Source organism: Prionailurus viverrinus, chromosome C2 (assembly GCF_022837055.1).
Source record: "Prionailurus viverrinus isolate Anna chromosome C2, UM_Priviv_1.0, whole genome shotgun sequence".
Lineage (NCBI taxonomy): Eukaryota > Metazoa > Chordata > Mammalia > Carnivora > Felidae > Prionailurus > Prionailurus viverrinus.
The window spans coordinates 60970657-60993976 of NC_062569.1; the positions used below are offsets into that span (position 1 = coordinate 60970657).

The 23320-nt window shown below is 35.5% G+C and overlaps 1 protein-coding gene across 1 annotated transcript in view; it reads right to left on the reverse strand.

The window, feature by feature from the left end:
• Nucleotides 1–4125: 4125 nt before the first annotated feature.
• PDCD10 (programmed cell death 10) overlaps nucleotides 4126–23320 on the reverse strand; it is a 46813-nt gene continuing 27618 nt past the window's right edge. The window contains exons 3-8 of the mRNA XM_047874897.1: nucleotides 21634–21687; nucleotides 15790–15907; nucleotides 15016–15142; nucleotides 7585–7663; nucleotides 7198–7280; nucleotides 4126–4607 (exon numbers count right to left, since the gene is read on the reverse strand). Of these exons, the coding sequence (XP_047730853.1) occupies nucleotides 4526–4607; nucleotides 7198–7280; nucleotides 7585–7663; nucleotides 15016–15142; nucleotides 15790–15907; nucleotides 21634–21687 (543 nt within the window). The 3' untranslated portion in view covers nucleotides 4126–4525. The remainder of the gene's footprint in view (nucleotides 4608–7197; nucleotides 7281–7584; nucleotides 7664–15015; nucleotides 15143–15789; nucleotides 15908–21633; nucleotides 21688–23320) is intronic.

Genomic DNA, 23320 nt, shown 5'->3' on the forward strand with positions numbered 1-23320 from the left:
GAAAATGTCCCTAAAACTGAAGTTTGGTCAGGTTGCACAACTCTTTAAAATGAGTTAATTTTGTGACATTATACCTCAACAAAGTTATTCTTTCAAGATATATATGTGAATTTTATAATACGTACAGTATGCATCAATACAGTTTTTGTTTTGTTTTGTTTTTTAAAGAGCAAGTAAACTGGGGTGCCTGGGTGGCTCAGTTGGTTGAGCAGCCGACTTCGGCTAAGGTCATGATCTCACAGCTCGTGAGTTTGAGCCCCGCGTCGGGCTTTGTGCTGACGGCTTGGAGCTTGGAGCCTGCTTCAGATTCTGTGTCTCCCTCACTCTGCCCCTAACCCACTCGCATTCTGTCTCTGTCTCTCTCAAAAATAAACACTAAACAAAAAAAAATTTAAAGAGCAAGTAAACAGGGTTGTCAGCCCTCCCAGTTTTAGCACTGCAAGTCCTGTGTGCCAGGAAAGTTCATGGGCCAAAGGGCTTGTCTCTCTATATGCAGGCTACCTTTAATGTAAGAAAAAAGGTGGGGGTGGGGGGAGGTAAGAAAACATACTTACTTTTCTTCATAAAAGGAATCATGGGGGGACACAGTGAAGTTGGATACCTATGAAGGGGCTGGAGAATGGGGCAGAAGGGGTATGAGACTGTAATACTTCTCAGTATACCTTTGGTATAGTTCTAACTTTTAGAAGCATGCTAATATCCCATATATTTTAAAAACTAAATCAACAAGGATATGAAGTACGTGTGCGTGTGTTTGGGGGAACCTTAAACCTGGAAAAAAACTGAAACAAATGAATCTGATTTATTTCAAATAAATAACATAATCACAGTAAGAGAGGGGAAAAAGTATTAATCCAAGTAATTTTATGAACACAGAATGTAATTATAGATCCTTATTATCGGGCAGAGTACAAGTGGGGAGAGAACTGCAAACAAGCTTTTAAGTGTTTTTTACAGTGACATGGGCAAAACAATTCTCAGTACTATTTTAGATGTACTACAGGATTGACTGAGTGAATAAATGAACTTTTTGGGGTGCCCAAATTCTGAAGAAAAAGAGACAGAGAAATATGGAATGGAGAAAGCAAGAAAGAACCCTGAGGATGGCCTGGAACTGAAATTATCAGTGTGAACTCATGATTTCTGAAATCAAACACGATGTGTATAGAAGTACCTGTGAAATGTACATGGTGCATTCGTATTATGTTTATGTATGTACAGGCACATTTCCTAAATCTGTCTGAACAGGCCTAGAAACAGATGACACCTAGCAACCAGACCTACGTGTCTAATATCACTCCCCAGGAGTTTCTTGAAGAAACTGCTAATTCTAGATCCTAGAACATCTTTTATTTAAGAAAATGTGCTAAAAAAAAAAAAAAATTAAAACGGACGCCACAAGGGCATAGGAGCCAGACTGAAGGGTCTCCCATTGAGCAAATTTAAGACAATGTAAGCACCAAAGTAAGTAATGAATTATAAGCCACTGAAAAAATAGACAACCAGGAGTCCAAAACAATAGTAAATATAAAACTGCACATAGATAAGCATAGATGAATGACTGGATGGGGACAGAGGAGGGCTCCTGCTTACAGTAGAGGACAGGATGCTGGAGTTGGAAAAATCACCAAAGGCTGCTAAATCCTGGTGGAATATGGTGATGTTAACATAGACTTAAAAAAGAGTCTTCCTCAGATTGTTTAGTAGACACCAGGTAAAAAATTGTAACTATATATTGGAGAAACTGAAAAACACCTTGACCAGGTGACCAAAACTGACATCACCAATAGCAGATAGACACTCTGTGACTCTAGATGTGATACTCTGATGACACAGTTTCAACGATGGAGTATTCTGAGAATGAATAACCTGAATCTAATGAGGAAACTCCAAATGAGGAACATTCTACAAAGGGTGGGGGGTGGGGGGTCAAAAGACTGCATTCTTCAAAAACATGTCATATCAATGCCATAAAGACAAAGGCAGACATGGAAATGATCTAGAGTAAAGGGGAGTTGAGGGCAAATGAACAACCAAATGATTAAAAAATGGTAAGCTCTAAACAATAGGTGTATCTGGATAAAAGATGTATTGATGTTCTTCGTACCATTCTAAGTCTCGCCAATTTTTGGTAAATTTTAAATCATTTCCATATAGAAAAATAATGTTAAAAAAACAATTAGGAGGAATTGTGATACTGGGTTGTGAACTTCATGTTTGGCTAATAAAGTTATTTAAACTGCAATCACTTAAAAAAAAAAACAAAAACAAAACCCTAACATCTATTATATTTAAAAAAGTGTGAAGAGGGAACATTCTAAACATCCAAAACATAGGAATAATACGAGAGAGAGAGAGAGAGAGAGAGAGAGAGAGAGAGAGAAAGAGAGAGAGAGAATGGGCCTCTAAAATGCAGAAATTTAGATTTAAGAGAAAAACTTCTCAAAACTTCTCACACTGTCCTGATTTTTCCCATTTCCCTGTGGACGAGGAGTGTTTTGTCAGGTGGTGTTAGGGAATTAGTATTCTAAGCCAGATGGATTTTCAGCAATGAATGAAGTACAGATCAGTGGAAAGATCATGGAGGCAAACACTGAATTCAAATCCCTGCACCAGCAGTTACTAGCTTTGTAATTTTAAGTGCCGGTAGCCAGTTTCCTTAACTGCAAGGCAGACAGCTAAATCATGGGACTATTAAGAGAATTAAATTCAATGAATGTATTTAGAATACTTGGCCAAGTATTCTTGGCAAAGAGAAGGGTGCTCAACAAATGTTTTCTCCTCCTCCTTTTTTTCCTGTTCTCTGGAGATGAATCTGACTAGGACCATATTGGCCCTTTCCTCACTGACCCAAACGCGGCCCCATTAGGATCATGTAGGAAACTGCATTATCCTGAGAACAAACCCCCCTTCTGAGTAAACTTTGTGGTAAACTTCATGTAAATGGAAGCCAGGGATACTGGACAGTGAAATGGAAAGACAGATGGCTTATAAAAACAGATGATTTGGGGAATGGCTGGTAACTGGTGAGTTCCGTTAAAGAGGTCAGGACAACTGGAGGGAATATAGTATTAGTTTATGTTATAAAAGTCTGCTGCTCAGAAAAAGATAAAACAGTATATTTTTTCTTCATATATTCACAAGTCTATTTTGCAAACAACCATCTGTCTACTTCCAAGAGTGAATAATTTATATCAAAAATAAATAGTATTAAAATCACCAATTCCACTTGTTTTACTATGAACTTTTGAAAAAAAAAAAAAAAAACAATTCAGTAACATGTCCATAAATGATGAGATTTCATCCAATTGTCTATTTTTTTTTTGCTTCTTTCCATATATTTCCTGTTCATATCTAATAGGAAGATATCCTCTTATGTTGCCCAAGATAGTAATTCTTTATATTTTTAGAAAAGAAAAAAGTTAAAAAAAACCTAAATTGCATTATAGCAAAGAAATTTGTATTGCCAAACAGAAATTTAGCTTAACATTTAAAATCTTTATAAAAGATAAACAAATCCTGAGTTTCCCTTTATTTTATCATAATTGAAAAATGAAATCACTTAATATGATCACCTGATACATAATTTCCGTAAAACTTCTCTATGATGAAACAAAGCTCTATATATTTAAAGAGTGTGTATAACATTTATAACTCATGACAATTCCAAACCAACTAGCACTGGTATAGCTCCAAATTACTATTAGTTGTGGCTATTTTTGGAAAAAAAAGGTACAAAGCTTATTAGGTAGGGCCCAGCATACCAGAAAAACTTAACTTTACATTGTCACAGAGTTCAAGAAGTGACATTACAGTGTGAAGACACTATAAACTGCCATTTCTTTCTCATAAGTTTCTTAAAACAGGTTGCAAAAATATTCAGTACCTCATATATAATAACTAACAAAAATATTTCCATTGGCTACCGTTTGCCCAGAGTGACTAAGGACCAAAAAATAGAATTCTTGTTGCTTTATTATCTGATAAACTGCTAGTAAGCTCCCGTTAGAAGTTCTTTAGACATTACACCAAGTTGTCTTGGTCTTCTGATCATATATATATATATTCATATATATATATATATATATACATATATATATATGTATTTTTTCAAGTAAAGAAATGTTTAACAGATGTAAACTATTTATTGAATATTTGCCACCAAATATTGTTAAATACATTATCTTGCAGCATATCGCTTTCAAGTTAAAATGTCAAACAAACACCAATATTTACAATTCTTTTAAGGAATGTTATATAATGACACATTAAGGCGTAAATTCTTTTGGCTTATAATTCTTAAAAGAATGATAATAGCAAAAGTGATGCAAAATCTTCAGTGTGAGATTATGATTAAGCTACATTTTACAAAAATATGGTGTAAGATGGCAATAATCCCATTCAACATCCTGGATTAAATCCCTTCAGGAGGGACTGATAATTTATACAGTCAAACTTTAAAATTTACAGATAAAGGCAGTTCAATACTGCCACTGAGAAGTACATCTCTTAACATATACAACTTTCAGGCCACAGTTTTGAAGGTCTGAAGTATCAAGTTGGTTTGATGAATTAGTCGGTTGGCACTTATGAACACATTTATTGCCCTGTTTAAAAAAAAAAAAAAAGCATTAATTTTACCAAAAAAAAAAAAATCATCCTTTAAAAATATTTATACTTGACACCATCTACTAACAGTAGCACTGAAATCAATTTAGGGGGAAAAAAAGAAAGGCAAGTTAGTACTGAGGATCTTATCCTTCATACCAGTTGGTACTGAATGCTCCTGCATCATTTGAAACTATCCTAGGAATTACTGCCCCCTAGTGGTTCTGGCTGGCAATAAGGTGTTGGGCTGCTAATGATAGGTGGCGCCTCAAAACCCAGATCTCATGGCTAGGTTGAACAAACTGGCCAAACAGGATTCAATGTAGTTTCCAGCTCCGATTTCACGTAAGTTACCAAAATAGAATCTTCTCCTCAAAATCTCTGTATCAATGAACATGATACTTAAGAAAAAAAGTTAATTACTCGAAATCTGAATTATCCCAATCTCTCTTACCTTCTTTCAAAAACAAAAAACAAAACAAAAAACCAGGAGAATTCTAAACTACTTTTGGAATAAATCTACTTTTAAAATAATCATGTGGCTTCAATATTGAAAGCTGATGATATATAAATATATGTTCTTAGAAATTACTTTGTGCTGCACACATTTCTTCTATCAGCCCATCTTTGGGACAAAGAACTGATGCCCTAGTCCCATAGTGTGGTCTTATCAGTTTCTAAGTATCATAGCTAAAACTTGTATCTTTATCCTAGACATTTCTCAAAAAAGATGGACCAGAAAGAATTAGTGGAATTAATGCAAATACATCCCTCTATTGAAAGATGGCTCAAAGATCAGGTTCTGGTAACAGTTTCCAGTTTTGAGAAAGCAGGTACAAAACTCGTGGCACGTTATTCATACGCAAATAATTATAATTTAAAGAAGCTACTGAATGGAGAAAAAGTAGTAGCAGGGAGCCTGAATAATCCATATGCAGAGTACGTAACTTCAGATTAATGAAAATTAGGCTCTAAAGGAATTTCAACCTTTCAATGTGCTTATTTCATGATAGTTCTTAATTAGAATCAGAAATAATGATCCCATCAAGTAAATTATTCTTTTAATGTGTTTTGGTTATTTGGGCTTAGCAGTGGAGACCAAGGAAAAACAGATGTAAGGTTATTTTCAGAACACACCTGCAAGCTTATTAAACTAAGTCGTCAAGGAACATTTCCCCTAGACTATCTGAACAGTAGTAGGGAATAACACAAAACCATTAATAAAATGTAGCTCAGTATCTTTAATTTATAATGTAAATGTAAATATTTCAACTTACTTGAACTGTTAAAAAATAACTGAAAATTAACAGACCATTCTAATGTATTTTATTTTTTTAAATATTATTATAATACTGTAATGGTTTGACATGGATTTAGGGATCTTTAAATTTCAAATGGTAGGATAAAATGTTAGAGGCCCCTGCCAGTTATAAATGAAATAATCACTACTTAGATGATTTTTCTGACTTTAAAAACAACGCCCAATTTACCTTTTTAGTATACTACTCGTAGAAGGACCCTGAAAGCTTCCCTCCTTCCACAAGTTAGTCACAACCTTCGCAGCACTTTTAAATCACCTGGAATACTTTTTTTTTTTTAAGTTTAATTATTTTGAGAGCAAGAGAGAATGGGGTAGGGGTACAGAGAGAGAGGGAGAAAGAGAGAATCCCAAGTAGGCTCCATGCCGTCAGCACGGAGTCCGACACGGGGCTCGATCTCACAAACTGTGAGATCGCGACCTGAGCTGAAATACAGGCGGAATGCTTGACTGAGCCACGCAGGCACCCCCTGGAATACTTTCTAAAAAGACTTAAACCCTAATTCCAAGCTAACTGAATCAGAACCTCCGAAATTGAGACCACGGCACTGGAATTTTTAAAAACTGAACCCAAGTGATTCTAATATGCAAAGTGCATTAAGAACCACTGCTTTAACTTTAGTTCTCAACAGACCTGGCAGCATCAGTATCATCTGGAAACTTCTTGGAAATGCAGATTCTTGGGTGCACTCTAGACCTACAGAATGGACAATGTGTTCTCTAATAAACCCTCCCGGTGATTCTGAGGCTACTAAAATTTAAGAACCACAGCCTCAGGGGCTGGTAAAGTAGGGTAGTAAGCCAATCTCACTCCCCATGTTTCTGTATGGCTTGCAAGCTAAGAATACTTTTGTATTTTTAAACGGTTAAAAAAGAAGAAAAATATTATGTAACAGGTGCAAATTATACAAAATTCAAATCTCAGTGTCTGTAAATAAAGTGTTGTTAGGACATGGCCATAATGCCACTTGCTCCCATACTATGACCGCTTTTGTACCGCAACAGTGGAGGTAAAGTACATAGTTCTGACAAGCCCAAGTCAAAATACTTGCCATGTGGCCTATTTCAGAAAAAGTCTGCCACCTTCTGCTCTCAACTAGTTACGGCTAGATTACCAACCACACGCTATTCTTATAAACAGTCTATCTTTGTTACTAGTTAACTCGAGTATTAACAATATAGTAAAAGGGCATAATTTACATGGTTTTAGTATTATATAAAACTACATAATTTAATTTTAAAAGACAAGGATGATAAATGACACTACTTACTTGCCATCTTTAAAATAGGTTTTCAAAGTATCACTGAAACTTTTGGAGTATTTTACAAATTCTTTCTTTTGGTGTTCAAGTGCCTATAGACATTAAACATAGTAAGAAAAAAATATTAAATAAGAAAAGAGAAATAACACAAAAGCCAAAATCAAAGACGGGAAGATTACACAGAATACAGAATGGACTTTATATTACGGATTAGAATTTTCAGAAGTATTTACTTAAATATATGTAACAGCATATTTTAATTCAATGACAAAACCAGTGGTTAACGATACAAAACTATTTCCCATAATCAAACCATCTTAGTATTTAATTCAATAAAGCAACTAAGTGTAAAGCAACGTCTAAGGTGGTAGCTTTTAAAGCTTCTACTCAACTTACCCTGCGGTTCTGGTATTGGTACTTCTTGAAGACATTATTCACTGTATCAAGAAGTTCTTTTATTGCACTAGCTATATCCCTGTTGGGTAAGGAAAAAAGAATCTCCTTTAAATCAGTTACATTTGGAAGAGGTTTGTCTGTGTGCATGTTTATTGTATATAATATATATAAATATACACACATATTTTAAGGATTACTAGTCACGCAGTTAATGACCACACTAATCCTGCATCATGTGCAAACATCCGACTAGTAGTTTGAGTGGAGCTTTTAGCCCGTACCCTTCTGTGACCCTGACCTCTCTTGCACTGCTGACAGTTTGGTCTAGGTTTATTCTGCAACTTCAACCTTCCCAAATCAGTAACATTTCATTCAGCATTACTTACTCAAATTTTTAAGAATTATCTCTGCTTCTCATCTTTTCCAGTTATGATTTTTCCTTTCTCTGGCTAACGTAGCTAAATTCAAGCTACTATCTTCTTCACTTTTGCTATCTCATGAACAATTATATAAAATTTTTATGCTACATGCAACTCCGTCCTATATTTACCAGCACTTCAAGTTACATATACCTCATACTCTGAATGTTTAAAATGAAATATTTCCTTCTCAGACTCTCTCTTTAATTTCTTTTAATGTTTATTTATTTTTAAGAGACAGAGACAGAGTGTGAGCAGGGGAGGGGTAGAGAGAGGGGGAGACACAGAATCCGAAGCAGGCTCCAGGCGCTGAGCTGTCAGAACAGCTGAGAGGGCTCAAACTCACGAACTGTGAGATCATGACCTGAGCAGAAGTCGGATGCTTAACCGACTGAGCCACCCAGGTGCCCCATACATCTCTTAAGATATATTTACCTTCTAACAACTGCCTATCCTCCTCTTCCAAACCTTTGTTGTAATTATTTCCTTTGGAAAATACATTTAAATTTCTGAGAAAGGCAGTATCAGAATATTTTTTCTACCTTAACCCTTTTCAGCTATCATCCCTGGACTATATATGCATCAACACCTTCCTCTCCTTTTAAGGAGATAAAGAAATCAGTAATTCTCATGAGTTGAATGTTATTCTTATCCGTAAACCATTTTTTTTTCTAAACTCTGGTCTTTTATATCTATGCCCTTTTCAATTTTCATCTTCTAACTTCATAGCAATATTTTTGGTCCAACTGAACTTAAACTTCTGCTATGCAAATGTAAATGCGAAGATATGAATTAGTAAGACATGAATCTAGACCATCCCAAAGATAATCTTTTATTACTGACTTTTTAATCACAAATGTCAGATTTCAGGTATTTCATACCTAAAACAACATTTCAGCTTTACTAAAGAAAAAAACCAAAACAGCTCTGTGTCCAGATTTCTGTATGTGTTTCATAGATTTCCCATAAATAAGCAAGTGGGACTAAGAATTACAAGTATGCAGGATTTTGGTATAAAGGAAGTATTTTAGCCTATTCTGAAATAGTAAAATATTTTAATAAATATTTACTTATTACCTCCTGTATGTCAAACATTGATATCAGGCTGATACATTACAATATGAAATATGCAAGTAGGACAATGAATTTTACATAGAAATGGTACCTATCCACTCATTTTTTCCTCCTCTTTGCCTCTAGTTTAGGAACAGCAGTTTTAACTCATACAACAGTTCCTTTCATCTATGGTTTCAAGTAAGCTGACTCCTTCTGTATTGCTATGATGTGCATAAATTCATTACTGCTTAATAAAGTGATGTCACGTGACTATGACATGAGAAAAATTATGATTTCAGAAAATAAATATTTGGAATGTACTTCAAATCCATAATGAGCCCATTTAAAACAGAACATAATGGAGCAAATTAGAGTGATCAAACAGGTGTTTATACAGAAGAACTTTGTAAATACTTTAATATTCTACTTTAAAGAAGGGATTAGGGGTGCTTGAGTGGCTCAGTCGGTTAAGTGACTTCGGCTCAGGTCATGATCTCAAGGTTTGTGAGTTCAAGCCCCGTGTTGGACTCTGTGCTGAGCATGAAGCCTGCCTGGGATTCTCTCTCTCCTCTCTCTCTCAAAATAAATAACGATTTTTAAAAATAAAAATAAAAAAGGACAATAAGAATGTGCTTTCTGGGCTAATCAACAATATGAATATATGCTCCACATATAATGACAATGGCTGGATTCTATAGGTCAAAAGAGCAGTGAGTTCTCACCCACTCACCTCTTAGATAAAGCAAGGGTTTACTGAATAGTAGTGCCCCAGGCTTACTAATGAATATTGGGAAGCTATCTATATTTTAAAAGAAAACTTAAAAAATAAGCCCCCAGGTGATTTTGCTGATGAACCAAATTTGGAATCCAGTGTTTGGGAACCTAGAGCCTAGAACTAGGCCATAGAGTTTCATAAAGAATTCTATGGAATGATCAAGGCTGTTTATCCCTAGGCCTGCCCTCCTCTACAAACAATCTGTGGTTGGGGCACCTGGGTGGCTCAGTCAGTTAAGCATCTGACTTCGGCTCAAGTCATGGTCTCACGGTTCATGGGTTCAACCTCTGTGAGCCCAGAGCCTGCTTTGGATTCTGTGTCTCCCTCTCTCTCTCTGTTCCTCCTCCACTCACACCGTCTCATTCTCAAAAATAATAAACATTAAAAAAATTTAAAAACAATCTGGGCAATTTATGTCAAATATTACATCATCTGTATGTACACAGAAGAGTATTCAGTTAAGGCACTAAGGTTTGCACCAGGGAAGCTAAACTGTATTAGTAGTTAAGGGTCCATTTCCAACAAGAGAAAATAATCAGCCCTAAAAAATACTTCAGACAATGTAACAGATCAAGAAATGGAGAAAACCTGAGGATAAAATAACTCCAGTGTAATTACAAACAGTCTGGAGTTAAGTGATTCTGTGAAAAGGGACATATAATAAAGTTACAATAGGAAGGAATTTTAGCAATTTGTAGCTTTTAGTGGGGCAATTTTGGGGAAACATACACTTGAAAGAGAGGACAACAGGCATCAGACGAAATGTAAACATACACCTTATCCAAAACTTGCATGGAATAGTAGAGCTTTTAATCATGTCACCCAAATTTATATAACATATGTTTATGTGAACACTTTAAAGGAAGGAAATTCCTATGCTGTATGTTTAGTTTGGTCTAGACTGGACAACTCTGGAAAAGCTATTCTGAAGCCATCTGGAAAACCAAACTCGTGAATTTTAGCATATAATTATGCAAATGCAGATTATAAAGAGTGAATAGATCAACGCATGGCTTTCTGCTTTATTAAGGTACAAGTCTCTACTAGTCATTCATTAGAATGTATCAGACTTTAAAAAACCCCTATTAATTAATTTTATTAAATATTTGTATAAGCTTAACTGTAGTCAAACAGAAACATTCATTAATCAAAAGAACTTTTAACGTATTTGTTTGCCGGATCATTTTCCTAATCATCTCCATAGAGAAAAGGGGAAAAAAGCCCTATAATACAATGCAACATGTGCTGTAAGCATATGTGCAGTTCTGTGTGAAGCACTTTGTGTATGTCATTTCTTTCAATTCTTGCAACTGTCACCCTCATCTTCAGACAGAAGCTAGAAAGACAAAAGCTAATAAGCAATTTAACTGAGGCCACACTGCTAAATACTGGAATAGAAATTCAAACCCAGGTCTGCTAACATACACAAAAATACCTGGATATTTGTTAGTGGACAGGAGTCTTTTTACTACTTTAATATAACCCATGAAATCACATGTAGTACTTGGTAAAGCATTTGATAAATATTTATTGGAAAATGTTGCTAAAATAAATGAAGAAGATAAAACTACCTTAAATATACAAAAGTAAAATATTTTAAAGAAAAAAACAGTAACTACATAATATGTTGTACCTGAAGGATAAGCCTTAATTTTGGTGTGATTTTATCCACTAATTTGTTAAACAATTAACCATGGGGACGATATGTACCAAAATGTATCAATCTATATCAGTGATACAAATAATTACACCTTACCTATCTATATTAATTCATACATGGTTGAATTTTAGTCTCAGAAATAATACATATTATCAACACAAACTTTCCATGGCCAATTATACCTCCTCAAACGGTTAAGAAATAAATGTGAATTGCCAATATTCTTAATTCAGTCATGCTGGGCACACTCCAGAAAACAGAACTGAAATATTAATACTGCCCGATAAATGAGAGACAAGTCCCTGATTCGGCCTCTGTCAAGGATTATGGACAAGACTCTTAGGCTCCTCACCTCGATTTCCTTACAATTAAAATGTGGTTGTTTATAAAGTGTTTTTCAAACCTATCTCTCCACAGCCACAGTGGGTTTAGCAGGGATGCTTTGGGGACTCCACAGAGGGGAAAGATGGTGTCAAAGTAGCAGGATGAGGGTTCTGGGCCTATCATATCTACCCCAGCTTCAACCACAACACTGTTCTCTCTCTTACCTACCGGGATTCTATATTAAGATGTCCTTTATCACACCTCTTCCAAATGGTAGAAACCTTTTTTTTTTTTCAATCACCAGATTAGATCAGCATTATGCATCTCGGATTGGGAAGCAGCAGAGAAGACCATGGAGCGAGTTTGCCTGGGTTCAAAGCCAGATCTACCAACTTACCAGCTCTGTGACCTTGGAAAAATTACTTAATTTCTTCACTTGTTATGGCAGTGTTATAATAAGTTAATACACACAAAGCACTTAAGAAAGCACTGAATACATTATTCTAAGTGACTGCTATTACTATGAAGATGACATTGATTCTATAAACTTCTCCTTCAATGACCTGAGGCAAAATCTGCCGAAAATATTATTTTTAAAATGTCATATTTTCATAGAAACGTAGCAGAGATTATAAGCAAATATATGATCAAAACACATTAAAATCTTATTAAATTTTTTTGAAAATGCCAAAATAAGTTGTTTAAACAACTTTGCTTCAGATCACTGGCAATTTATCCTTTTATGAGCTAAAACATGTTTACTTTTTATTAGACTAAAAATAAAATTTCATGCACAGTTGACTGTCTTCCTTTTTTTACATATTAAAAATAGTTAAAGGAAGTTGAGGCTTTCCTATAAGGGTAAAATATCTACCTTGGTATTTGCTCCTGTGACATGAAATTTGGCTACCCAATGAAAAATCTTTCTCATACTTTCAGGTTCTCAATTAGAAGACCTACAAGAGGGGCACCTGGGGGGCTCAGTCCACTGAACATCTGACTTCGGCTCAGGTCATGATCTCACAGTTGGTGGGTTTAAGCCCCGTGTGAAGCTCTATGTTGACAGCTCAGAGCTTGGAGCCTGCTTCCAGATTCTGTCTCCCTCTCTCTCTGCCCCTCCCCATTCGTGTTCTATCTCTCACTCTCTCAAAAATGAAAAACGTTTAAAAAAAAGGGGGGGGGGGTGGAAAAGAAGACCTAAAAGAGGAGGGGTGCTCCTTGATAGCTGGGTTGGGTGCCCAACATGAATCATTATTTTCTAAAATGGGATACTCCTCTCCCCATACCACTCAAAATAGGTGCCCAAACCAGCTAAAACAGCATTTTCTAATGTGAATTGCAAAGAATACTACTTAAGAGATGAATGTTATTATTTACTTCCAGTGAACCTCTTTATATTCTTCAACGATACGATGTATGTGAACAGACACCTTTCCAAAGAAGACATCCAGATGGCCGACACATGAAAAAATGCTCAACATCACTCATCATCAGGGAATTACAAATCAAAACCACAATGAGATACCACCTCACACCTGTCAGAATGGCTAACATGAACAACTCAGGCAACAACAGATGTTGGTGAGGATGCAGAGAAAGAGGATCTCTTTGCATTGTTGGTGGCAATGCAAGCTGGTGCAGCCATTCTGGACAACAGTATGGAGGTTCCTCAAAAAACTAAGCATAGAACTACCCTATGACCCAGCAATTGCACTACTAGGCATTTATCCAAGGGATACAGGTGTGCTGTTTCAAAGGGGCACATGCACCCCCATGTTTAGAGCAGCACTATAGACAATAGGCAAAGTATGGAAAGAGCCCAAATGTCCATCGATGGATGAATGGATGAAGAAGACGTGGTGTGTGTGTGTGTGTGTGTGTGTGTGTGTGTGTGTGTGTGTGTATGTATGTGTGTGTGTATATATCTATATATATACATATATATATACACATATATGTGTGTGTGTGTGTATATATATATATATATATATATATATATATATATAATGGAGTATTACTCAGCAATCAAAAAGAATGAAATCTTGCCATTTGCAACTACGTGGATGGAACTGGAGGGTATTATGCTAAGTGAAATTGGTCAGTAAGATAAAGACAAAAATCATATGACTTCACTCATATGAGGACTTTAGGAGACAAAACAGATGAACATAAGGGAAGGGAAGCAAAAAGAATATAAAAACAGGGAGGGGGACAAAACATAAGAGACTCTTAAATATGGAGAACAGAGTTACTGGAGGGGTTGTAGGAGGGGGGATGGGCTAAGTGGGTAAGGGGCATTAAGGAATCCACTACTGAAATCACTGTTGCACTACATGCTAACTTGGGTGTAAATTAAAAAAAAATAAATTAAATAAAGATAGGATGTATGATGATGCAGCCTCTTCCAGAAAAACAAAAAAAACAAAAAACAAAAACCTGAAAATCTTTCCTCGTCAGCATTTTCTACTTGCGGTTTCACTAAAAGGTTGCACTAATAATGCCATTCTAGTTATTCCCAATTTTCTTCATTTTATATCCAGTCAGGCTGAAGAAAATTATGAGACTCTTTACTCATCTGGAAATCATGTTTGGAGTTTCCCCCGCATTCTCCCACCCTTTCACCCCTGAGGAGAGTGCCCCTGGTTTGAGAACCACTACTCAAGGATGATCCTTCTTGCTGCTGCTCACCAGTCAGCCTCCTGGCCCCACGCATATTCTCAGTCTAATTTAACCTGTATCCCAAAGGTAAGGATTTGGAGGTTTACGATTTGGCAAATATTAAAAAATGCTATTCAAGCCTAAGAGTACATTACTTATCTTAATGACTTATGCCATTTCTGAAACAAAAATAATACTGGTATCCTCTGTTACCGATACTATAATTTATCCAACTTCTCTATTCACTTTAATCTGACATTTACATTTTTCAATTATTTTTTATAGTTCAAACTGCATTCCAGTTTATGTACATTTCATTCACTTTTTATATTAACATTCTAAAAAACATTACATTCTAATGCCAAATACCACAGCTTAAAAGTTAATAATAAAAAATACAGCATTTAAAAATTTTAGGTTTGATTTCAAATTAGCATTTCAATTTAATATTAATGTCATACCAAAATAAAACACCTAGAATTAGTGGTTCTTTTGAAGTATTTTCAAGAAAAGAAGAACCAAAGCCAAAAGTTGCTTACTTGATTGTCTGCAGAAACCTCACTCGGTCATTGATCTCATCTGGGATCTTACTGAGAATTTGTTTAAGTGCTCGTGCCTTTTCATTTAGGTCCTGGAATTCTGGCTCTGGTCGTTCAATCATATACTCTGACAAAATACATAATAAAAAGCATCATGCAATTCCCTGCCAAATTCAAGTACAAGAATTCCCAGTATTGGTTAAAGAGGTGTGGCAGAGTGGGGAGAGAAAGGCCAGATGATTAGGAAAAACAAGGTTGCAAAAGCAAAATTCATTAAAATTCAACTTAGTTCGGAAATAGTATTAGGGTCTTCACTCTACAAGTGAAGTATCAGAAGATGAAAGACCAAACATTTTCCATTTTGGGATGAACGGAAATCCCATGAATCTTAAATAACTAAACAAACGTCTCAATCAAGTTTATCAGGCCTCTGAAGCTATACTTGACACAGAAACCTTAAACCTTATGACATTCATAATAAATATAATGGCAACAGGTATCTGTCAATGGGGTAGATGAGTTTAATAAAAACCTTTATATTTAATATATCAAAACCCAAACAACCTACTAATATCTTCAGCACATTCTTGAAATCTCACTTAAAACACAAACATAATTTACATTGATTTTTTTTTCCCCACTATCATCACAATAATAATAACAGTAAGGAAGGGAAGGAGAAGGGAAGGGGCGGGAGGCCCTTTTGTCAAATAAAGATCTGGAGGAAATGCTTTTCAACAACTGTAAGAAAAGTAAACAACACTCTCTGACTACCTTCTACATCATCAGCTGCCATTCGAAGAAGGGACTCTGTGAAGTTAACTTCTACACTTTTTTTCTCTAAAATTTTCATAATGATGTCTTGCGTGAGTCCTGGATTTTCTTTTTCAGCCTATAAAGAAGAGAAAGCTGGTTTTAAAATACGGAAGCTCAGTCAGCATTTTAAAGCCAAAACTTAATCATTTAGAACCTGCTGAGAATTTCTTTCAGTGATCAACTTATGAGGGCAGAAACCTTTGTAAAGTAGGTGTCCTGATGGCATTCACTTATGTTTCCTCAGAGCTTATGCACGAGGCTTCTTGTTACAGCCAGGGTCTCTTTTGCCATTTGAACGTAAAGTACTTAACACTTTCTCCTCTACGCTCACTTGCAATCAAACTAGTAACAAAAATAGAAATAAAGGTTATATATATTTTGATAATCCATCAATTACTCTTTTCAGTAGCTTAAATATACTAAGGATATTTAGATTTTTTTCTCATTAGCTAATATTCCAACTTGAGAATCAAGTAATACTTATGTTACCAGCACTTTGCAGACCCTTGGCATTTAAATGAACAGTAAGTCAAGAAAAACAAAAATGAAACAAAAAAGCAGGGTTCCTTTTGCAGGTTTTATTTAAGCTATATAATCCCTTAACTACTTTCCCACATAATGATTTTCATTTCCTATTTTATTTTTGTAGCAAGAATATTTCCTTTTGTAGCAAGAATATTTGTAGCAAGGATAATTTACAGAACATCATTTCATCCTTTTGCCATCTGCTGAGCTTGTCTCACTAATGAGTTTGTATTGGTTCTATGTTACTTACATTCACCAGGGCACTAAAATCTTCCAGCCATTTCAGGACTGAACATAGGAGTTCTGAGCTTACCAAAGTTAACTTTCTGATTTGGGTCTTTCCCAGTGATTTTTGTCCCATTTTACTATTTTTAAAAATTTTGTAATGACATTCTAAGTTTGTTTTAAGATGCCTGTCAATTTGAATCATTGTGCTGATCATTTCTTATCATTTTTGCCCAATATTAAGCGGCAAATAGAAACACCATTTATGATCATAATCGGATAGCGATCTATTTACTTCCTTATGTGTCAAGCACATTTAACCTCTGCCTTTACAATTCCTTTCTGGTATCACTGCAGATCTAGCTTTCTTCTGTTCCTATGCTCTTTCCATTATAACATCTTGTTTTTCAAGTACCAAACACTGAAAGGTTTTCGGATGGAATGGGAAAAGAAAATATGCACATTTATCTCAATCCTGGGACCATTTTAACTGCCGTCGTATGCTACTTAAGGAAGTCATTTTCATAGATGATTAATAACAATAAAGTGTATCCTATGAATTCATTCCCTTTATAACCTGTTTTGATTTTTCCTTCCATGAGTATATGTAAGATAGAATCTATTTTTAAAATACAAGACTACCTTTCAAAGAAAAATTGTATAAATATGGATTAAGATGGTATCAACATTAATTTGGTGAATTGTCACAAAATTATATACACTATGTAAATAAGCCCGTATTTGATAACAGTGGTTTATCTTCCTTCTCTGAGTAGCATTAAATTGCCTATATAATGCATTGTTTTAGGAGGCAGGAGCGCATTCCCCACCTGCTCACAAAAAGTTTCAGCAGGAAGACAATCTCTCTCTGATTAAGTTATAATACGGTGCCAAAAGAACTAAATGCTGACAGTCTGAGAATAAAGTTTCCAACATCAAGTTGGTCTGGAAACTGCCCAAACTGGAGCATTACAGAAATCTTGCAGAAGTATCGAGCCTTCTCAGTTTACAAGTGTTGTTAGTGCTAAGAAATATATACCTTAATAGTGCTATGTATTAAGTAGTTAGGTTCAAACAACTTAATAAGTACTTGCGTTCTTCTAACAATGTAGTCGTCTTTAAGAAATACATAAATTGAAAGAAGAATATTTTCTTAAATTCTTAAATAACCAAGATTACTTGCTACTGAGATATATGCACCTGTTGGGCACTGCACAATTCTCAAATGTTGGAATCAGATTGGACCCTGCCCTCACTTCCTGTTGTATATTGATTTTCTTGTGGTACCTGCTTTTTCTCACAGCAATGGCCAAAATTCCAACCTCATAAAGATAGGACATCATTGAAAGGAATAGGGCTTAATCTAGTATGTTGGAATTGCAAACTACTTCAAGCTAGCATAGTTCACAGGTCTAACAGATATTTAGCATCACTATGTTCCTTTAGATGTTTAACATAACTCATGGCACCCATCTGAGTCTGCTGTGGGGACGCAGGGTGCCTAGGCACATAGCTTCGGAATTATAGTCTTAGTATCTTCTGGCTGAAATCCTAATTAAGCTACTTACTTTTAATTTTAAATGCCTTAAATCTACCCAATTCTTCTGACTGACAAAATAAACCGATCTATGCTTAAACTGGTGACTTTATCTATCTATATCTTCAGGTCTGCCCCAGAATACAACCTTGAATTCTATGGTTGTCCAATTTTTATAAAGAACCCAACTATGACAGGAAACTATCCTCAAAGGCAGTAACATCCACTCTTGTGATTCAGTGATTCTCAACAGCAAAACCTATCAGAACTTTCCAAGAGGAAAAAGAACCAAGGAGAACAGGTATCTTAAAAGATAGTATTCATTAGTATTTCATCTTGGGAGAAACTATTTTAATCCTTTTTCTTGTGATAATAATACAAATAAATATTAAACCTTGATAGATGACACTGTGTTGTGGTCAAAGAGCTGGAAACACAGGCATATATATTATGGATATTAATAGGGATATATGGGTGAGTGAGGCTTTTAAAATCTTTTTCAGGGGCGCCTGGGTGGCTCAGTCGGTTAAGCATCCGACTCTTGATTTGGGCTCAAATCTTGCAGTTTGTAAGTCTGAGCTCTACATAGGGCTCTGCACTGTCAGTGTGGAGCTGACTCGGGATTCTCTCTCTCTCTCTCTCTCTCTCTCTCTCTCTGCCTCTCCCCCTCTCTCAAAATTAATAAACTTAAAAAAAATTGTCAAATAAGTTCTAGTTTTAAAAACACAAAATCTTCATCTTTTTAAGGCATGCCCTTTTAATTCCATTGGAAATTTAACAAATTAAATTTGCTCAGTCGATTAAGCATCTGACTTTGACTCAGGTCATGATCTCCAAGTTCTTGAGTTCAAGCCCCTCCTCGGGCTCTGTGCTGACAGCTCTGGAGCCTGCTTCGGATTCTTTGTCTCCCTCTCTCTGCTCCTTCCCCTGCCCCTCCCCACTCACAATGAGGGTCTTTCTCTCTCTCTCAAAAATGAATAAACATTTAAAACATTAACAAATTAAATATGATAATAATGATAAAATCAAGGCAAACTAATTTGTTTTCCTCTCAAAAAACTTCCACTTTCCCCAATTAAGAATCAGTGCCAAGGGTAATAAAATTTATCCATATGGTAAACCAGATCTATCATAACCACATACTTTAAACACAGTTTAAATTGTACTTTAGTGTTAAAACATCAGATTATATATAAGTATATTAAAAGAAAGAGCTTAACAAAATTATTTTGTCTCTTTTAGAAATAACATTGAGGATATCATCTACTACTTCAGACAGAGTCCTCTTTATGATGAGCAGGAGAAATTTCTCTCTGTTCTTGCTATCAGAAAAGCTGAAAAATGGACTTTTGCCTTATCAATACTATATTGTTGTTTTTTTTAATTTTTTTTTTTACATTTATTTATTTTTGAGAGATAGAGTGAGACAAAGTGAGAGTGGGGGAGGGGCAGAGAGAGAGGAAGACACAGGATCAGAAGCAGGCTCCAGGCTCTGAGCTGTCAGCACAGAGCCTGATGCGGGGCTCGAACCCACAGACTGTGAGATCATGACCTGAACCGAAGTCGGACGCTCCACTGACTGAGCCACCCAGGCGTCCCTCAATACTATATTGTGAAATAAGTTGCCTTTCCTTCCCTTCTTTGGCCACACTGAAAATAGGCTGAAAGTCAGCTTAAAACAGTTTCCATCATGCCTCCCTAATGACTAAATATGCCATTCCAAAACCACACCAAACTCAAAGAAAAAAAGAAACACAACACTGATGGTGTTACTTGATTCATTTTCTTCATTAACCCAATGATTTGTCAGAACATATTTTAATTAAGCTACTATGTACACATATACAGGCAGTGCATTTTAGAGTATTAATCACATCAAAATAGCTCTAATCTAATACATACAATGTAAATTCTTATGGTGAGGTAGGAGAGATGTCTAGTGACATAGTCTATGCTACCAGTTAAGAGTGTATCGATAGGAGCGCCTGGGTGGGTCAGTCGGTTGGGCAGCCGACTTCGGCTCAGGTCATGATCTCGCGGTCCGGGAGTTCGAGCCCCGCGTCGGGCTCTGTGCTGACAGCTCAGAGCCTGGAGCCTGCTTCAGATTCTCCCTCTCTCTGACCCCCCCCCCCCCATTCATGCTCTGTCTCTCTCTGTCTCAAAAAAATAAACGTTAAAAAAAAAAATTAAAAAAAAAAAGAGTGGTATCGATAAACTAATCTTTGCCATAAAAAGAAATCAAGCTGGATGGCATTATGGTTTTATTCCAATAAAACTTAACTATACATTTTTTTTTTTTAGATTTAAACATTAAAATACTTTACCTGAAATATAAATTATCTTAGCTACAGACAGAAACAAATACACACAAAGTAAATAAAAATTAAAGATTTGGGCACCTGATATGTACCGGGAAAGGAAGGGGGATGAATAAAGTTTTATATGAAAGACTGCACCCAATATGTAGGATAGGGATGTCCAACAGAAATATAACTCAAGCAACAAATGTCATTCATTGTAATTTTAAATTTCCTAGTGGCCACATTAGAAAAGTAAAAAGAAACACATGAAATCATTTTAGGAGTACAACCAAAATATTACCATTTCAGTATGTAATTACTATAAAATACTTATTGCTGAGTTATTTTACATTCTTTTTCTTGTACTAAGTCTTCAAAATCTGGTGTATATTTTATACTTGGAGTACAACTCAATTTGAACCAACCATATTTTAAGTATTCAACAGCAATACGTGGCTAGTAATTATTAAATAGTACGTGGCTAGTAATTATTAAATGTCTCCAAATCTGGAGACAATGAAAAAGTTGACTCTAAGTGACTCGACCGTATAAGGAAAAGGTATCCTTAATCTGACCTACACACAGTTCTTATTTTCCCATCAAAAATACTGTTTTATACTTAGGTTCTGTAAGTAAGCAATATGAAAAACATATTTTCAAATTATAATTTTACAAAAAGCTTTTTTTTTTGATATTTTTGAGAGAGAGAGAGAGAGAGAGAGAGAGAGAGAGAGAAAGAGAGAGAACACACATGACCGAGCAGGGGAGGGGCAGAGAGTGAGGGAGACCGAGAAACTGAAGCAGGCTCCAGGTTCCAAGTTGTCAGTGCAGAGCCCGATGCAGGGTTTGAACCCGCGAACTGTGAGATCATGACCTGAGCCAAAGTCTGTCACCCAACTAACTGAATCACCAAAAGGTTTTTATCAAGTCAAACAACAGGAAAATAAATTGAAAATATACTCTAAAGCTAAAGAGAAGAGACTCCAAAGAAATTAGTTTCAAAAGCATAAAAGTGATAAAAAGATGAATGCTAAGGAAACAGCATTTGTGTCAATTCACTTTTTGGAAGTGTTTTAAGCTTTAAAGAGTACACTAAAACAGACCTGAGATAGCTGAGAGGTTTTCACTAGAAGGAAATAAAGTGGCAATTATCACATGATATTCAGGTTTATATGTAACATACATTTTAATCATAATAAATTATGTGCACCTCACCTTAATGAAAGCTGCTCTCAGTGTCTGAGCTGCAGACAGGTTTACTCGTTCTAGCTGTAATAAAAATTTTAAATTACTGTTAATATCAATTTTCTTAGAAAAAGCACATTTCTGATATTCCACTCTATAGTAATCACACTAATACATCCATCATTTGACTAACAAAAACACTTGCTAATTATTCTAAATCACCATAATTCTTCAAATACACAGGCTATCTAAAATTTTCATTAGAGACCATGAGAAATTAAGGAATATATAGGAGTTTTTCATTGAGAAGAGAAGAGAAGAAAAACACACTCGGGGCACCTGAGTGGCTCAGTTGGTTGAACTTCTGACTCTTGATTTTGAGTCAGGTCATGAATTCAGGGTCGTGAGATCAAGTCCAGCATAGGGCTCCCTGCTGGGCATGGAGCCTGCTTAGGATTCTTTCTCCCTCTCCCTGCTTTCTCTCAAAATAACAAAAACAAAAACGAAAAAACGAAGACAAGCTCTACTTTAAAAGTAGATTTAAAATAAGCATAGAATACAAAATAATATTAAGTCTCTACAGAAAGAATAAACATATTTACTTCAATTATTGAAAATGGGATTCAAGATCAATTCTCAATAGTCTATTGCAAGTACATGGTAAGTTGGGTGTGCACCGAATATAAAATGATCAATACCAAGAAAACATTTATTTAAGATTCTTTGCATTTTACTCCTTTTTAATTATTTTACAATTCCTCAGCCAGGAATTAAGCTGACGTTAGTATATTTTATTAATTAGAAAATAGCACTGATAAAAGGTTTGATACTAAATAAAGACTGTGGATCATCTGTCTTCTATGTTACCAGGATTAAAAAAAAGGTTACCTAAAATACTGTCTCAAAAGTTGAATTCCAAAGCTTTTAATTTTAGTATCAAAATGTGAGGTTTACAATTATGAAAAATAAGTGTCCTTATTATATACTTTATAGAATTCATTTTTCAGTGAGCCAAAAATAATAAATAAATAAAATTTCATTTAAAAAAAAAAGCCATTTGCTGGGGCACCTGGGTGGCTCAGTTGGTTAAGCATCCGACTTTGGCTCAGGTCATGATCTTGCAGTCTGTCAGTTCAAGCCCCGCATCGAGCTCTGTGCTGACAGCTCAGAGCCTGGAGCCTGCTTTGGATTCTGTGTCTCCTCTCTCTCTGCCCCTTCCATGCTCATGCTCTCTCAGTAATAAATAAATATTAAAAAAAAAAAAAAAAAAAAGCCATTTGTTGAAGAGTTAGCCGCTAGGCTTAAAGTAACTACCTTCGGTTGAATTCATATTCCTTTGGTCTCTAAGGATTGGGCCAATTAACTCAGTAAAACTCAATGTGTATATATATGTGTATATGTGTGTGTGTGTATATTTTTAAGCTTTATATTTAAAAAAAATTATTAATGTCCATATCTGAGAGAGAGTACAAGTGGGGGAGGGGCAGAGAGAGGGGGACAGAGGAACTAAAGCAGCTTCGCCCCCACAGCAAGCAGCCCAATATGCAGCTCGAACTCACTAACTAAGACCATGACTTGAGCTGAAGTTGGACACTCAACTGACCGAGCCACCTAAGTATCCTAAAGTATATATTTTTTTACTGGGGACAATATTAAATGTTCAAAAACAATGTAACTTTTATAGATTTTTATGCAAGTGGAATATTTTTACAAAAAC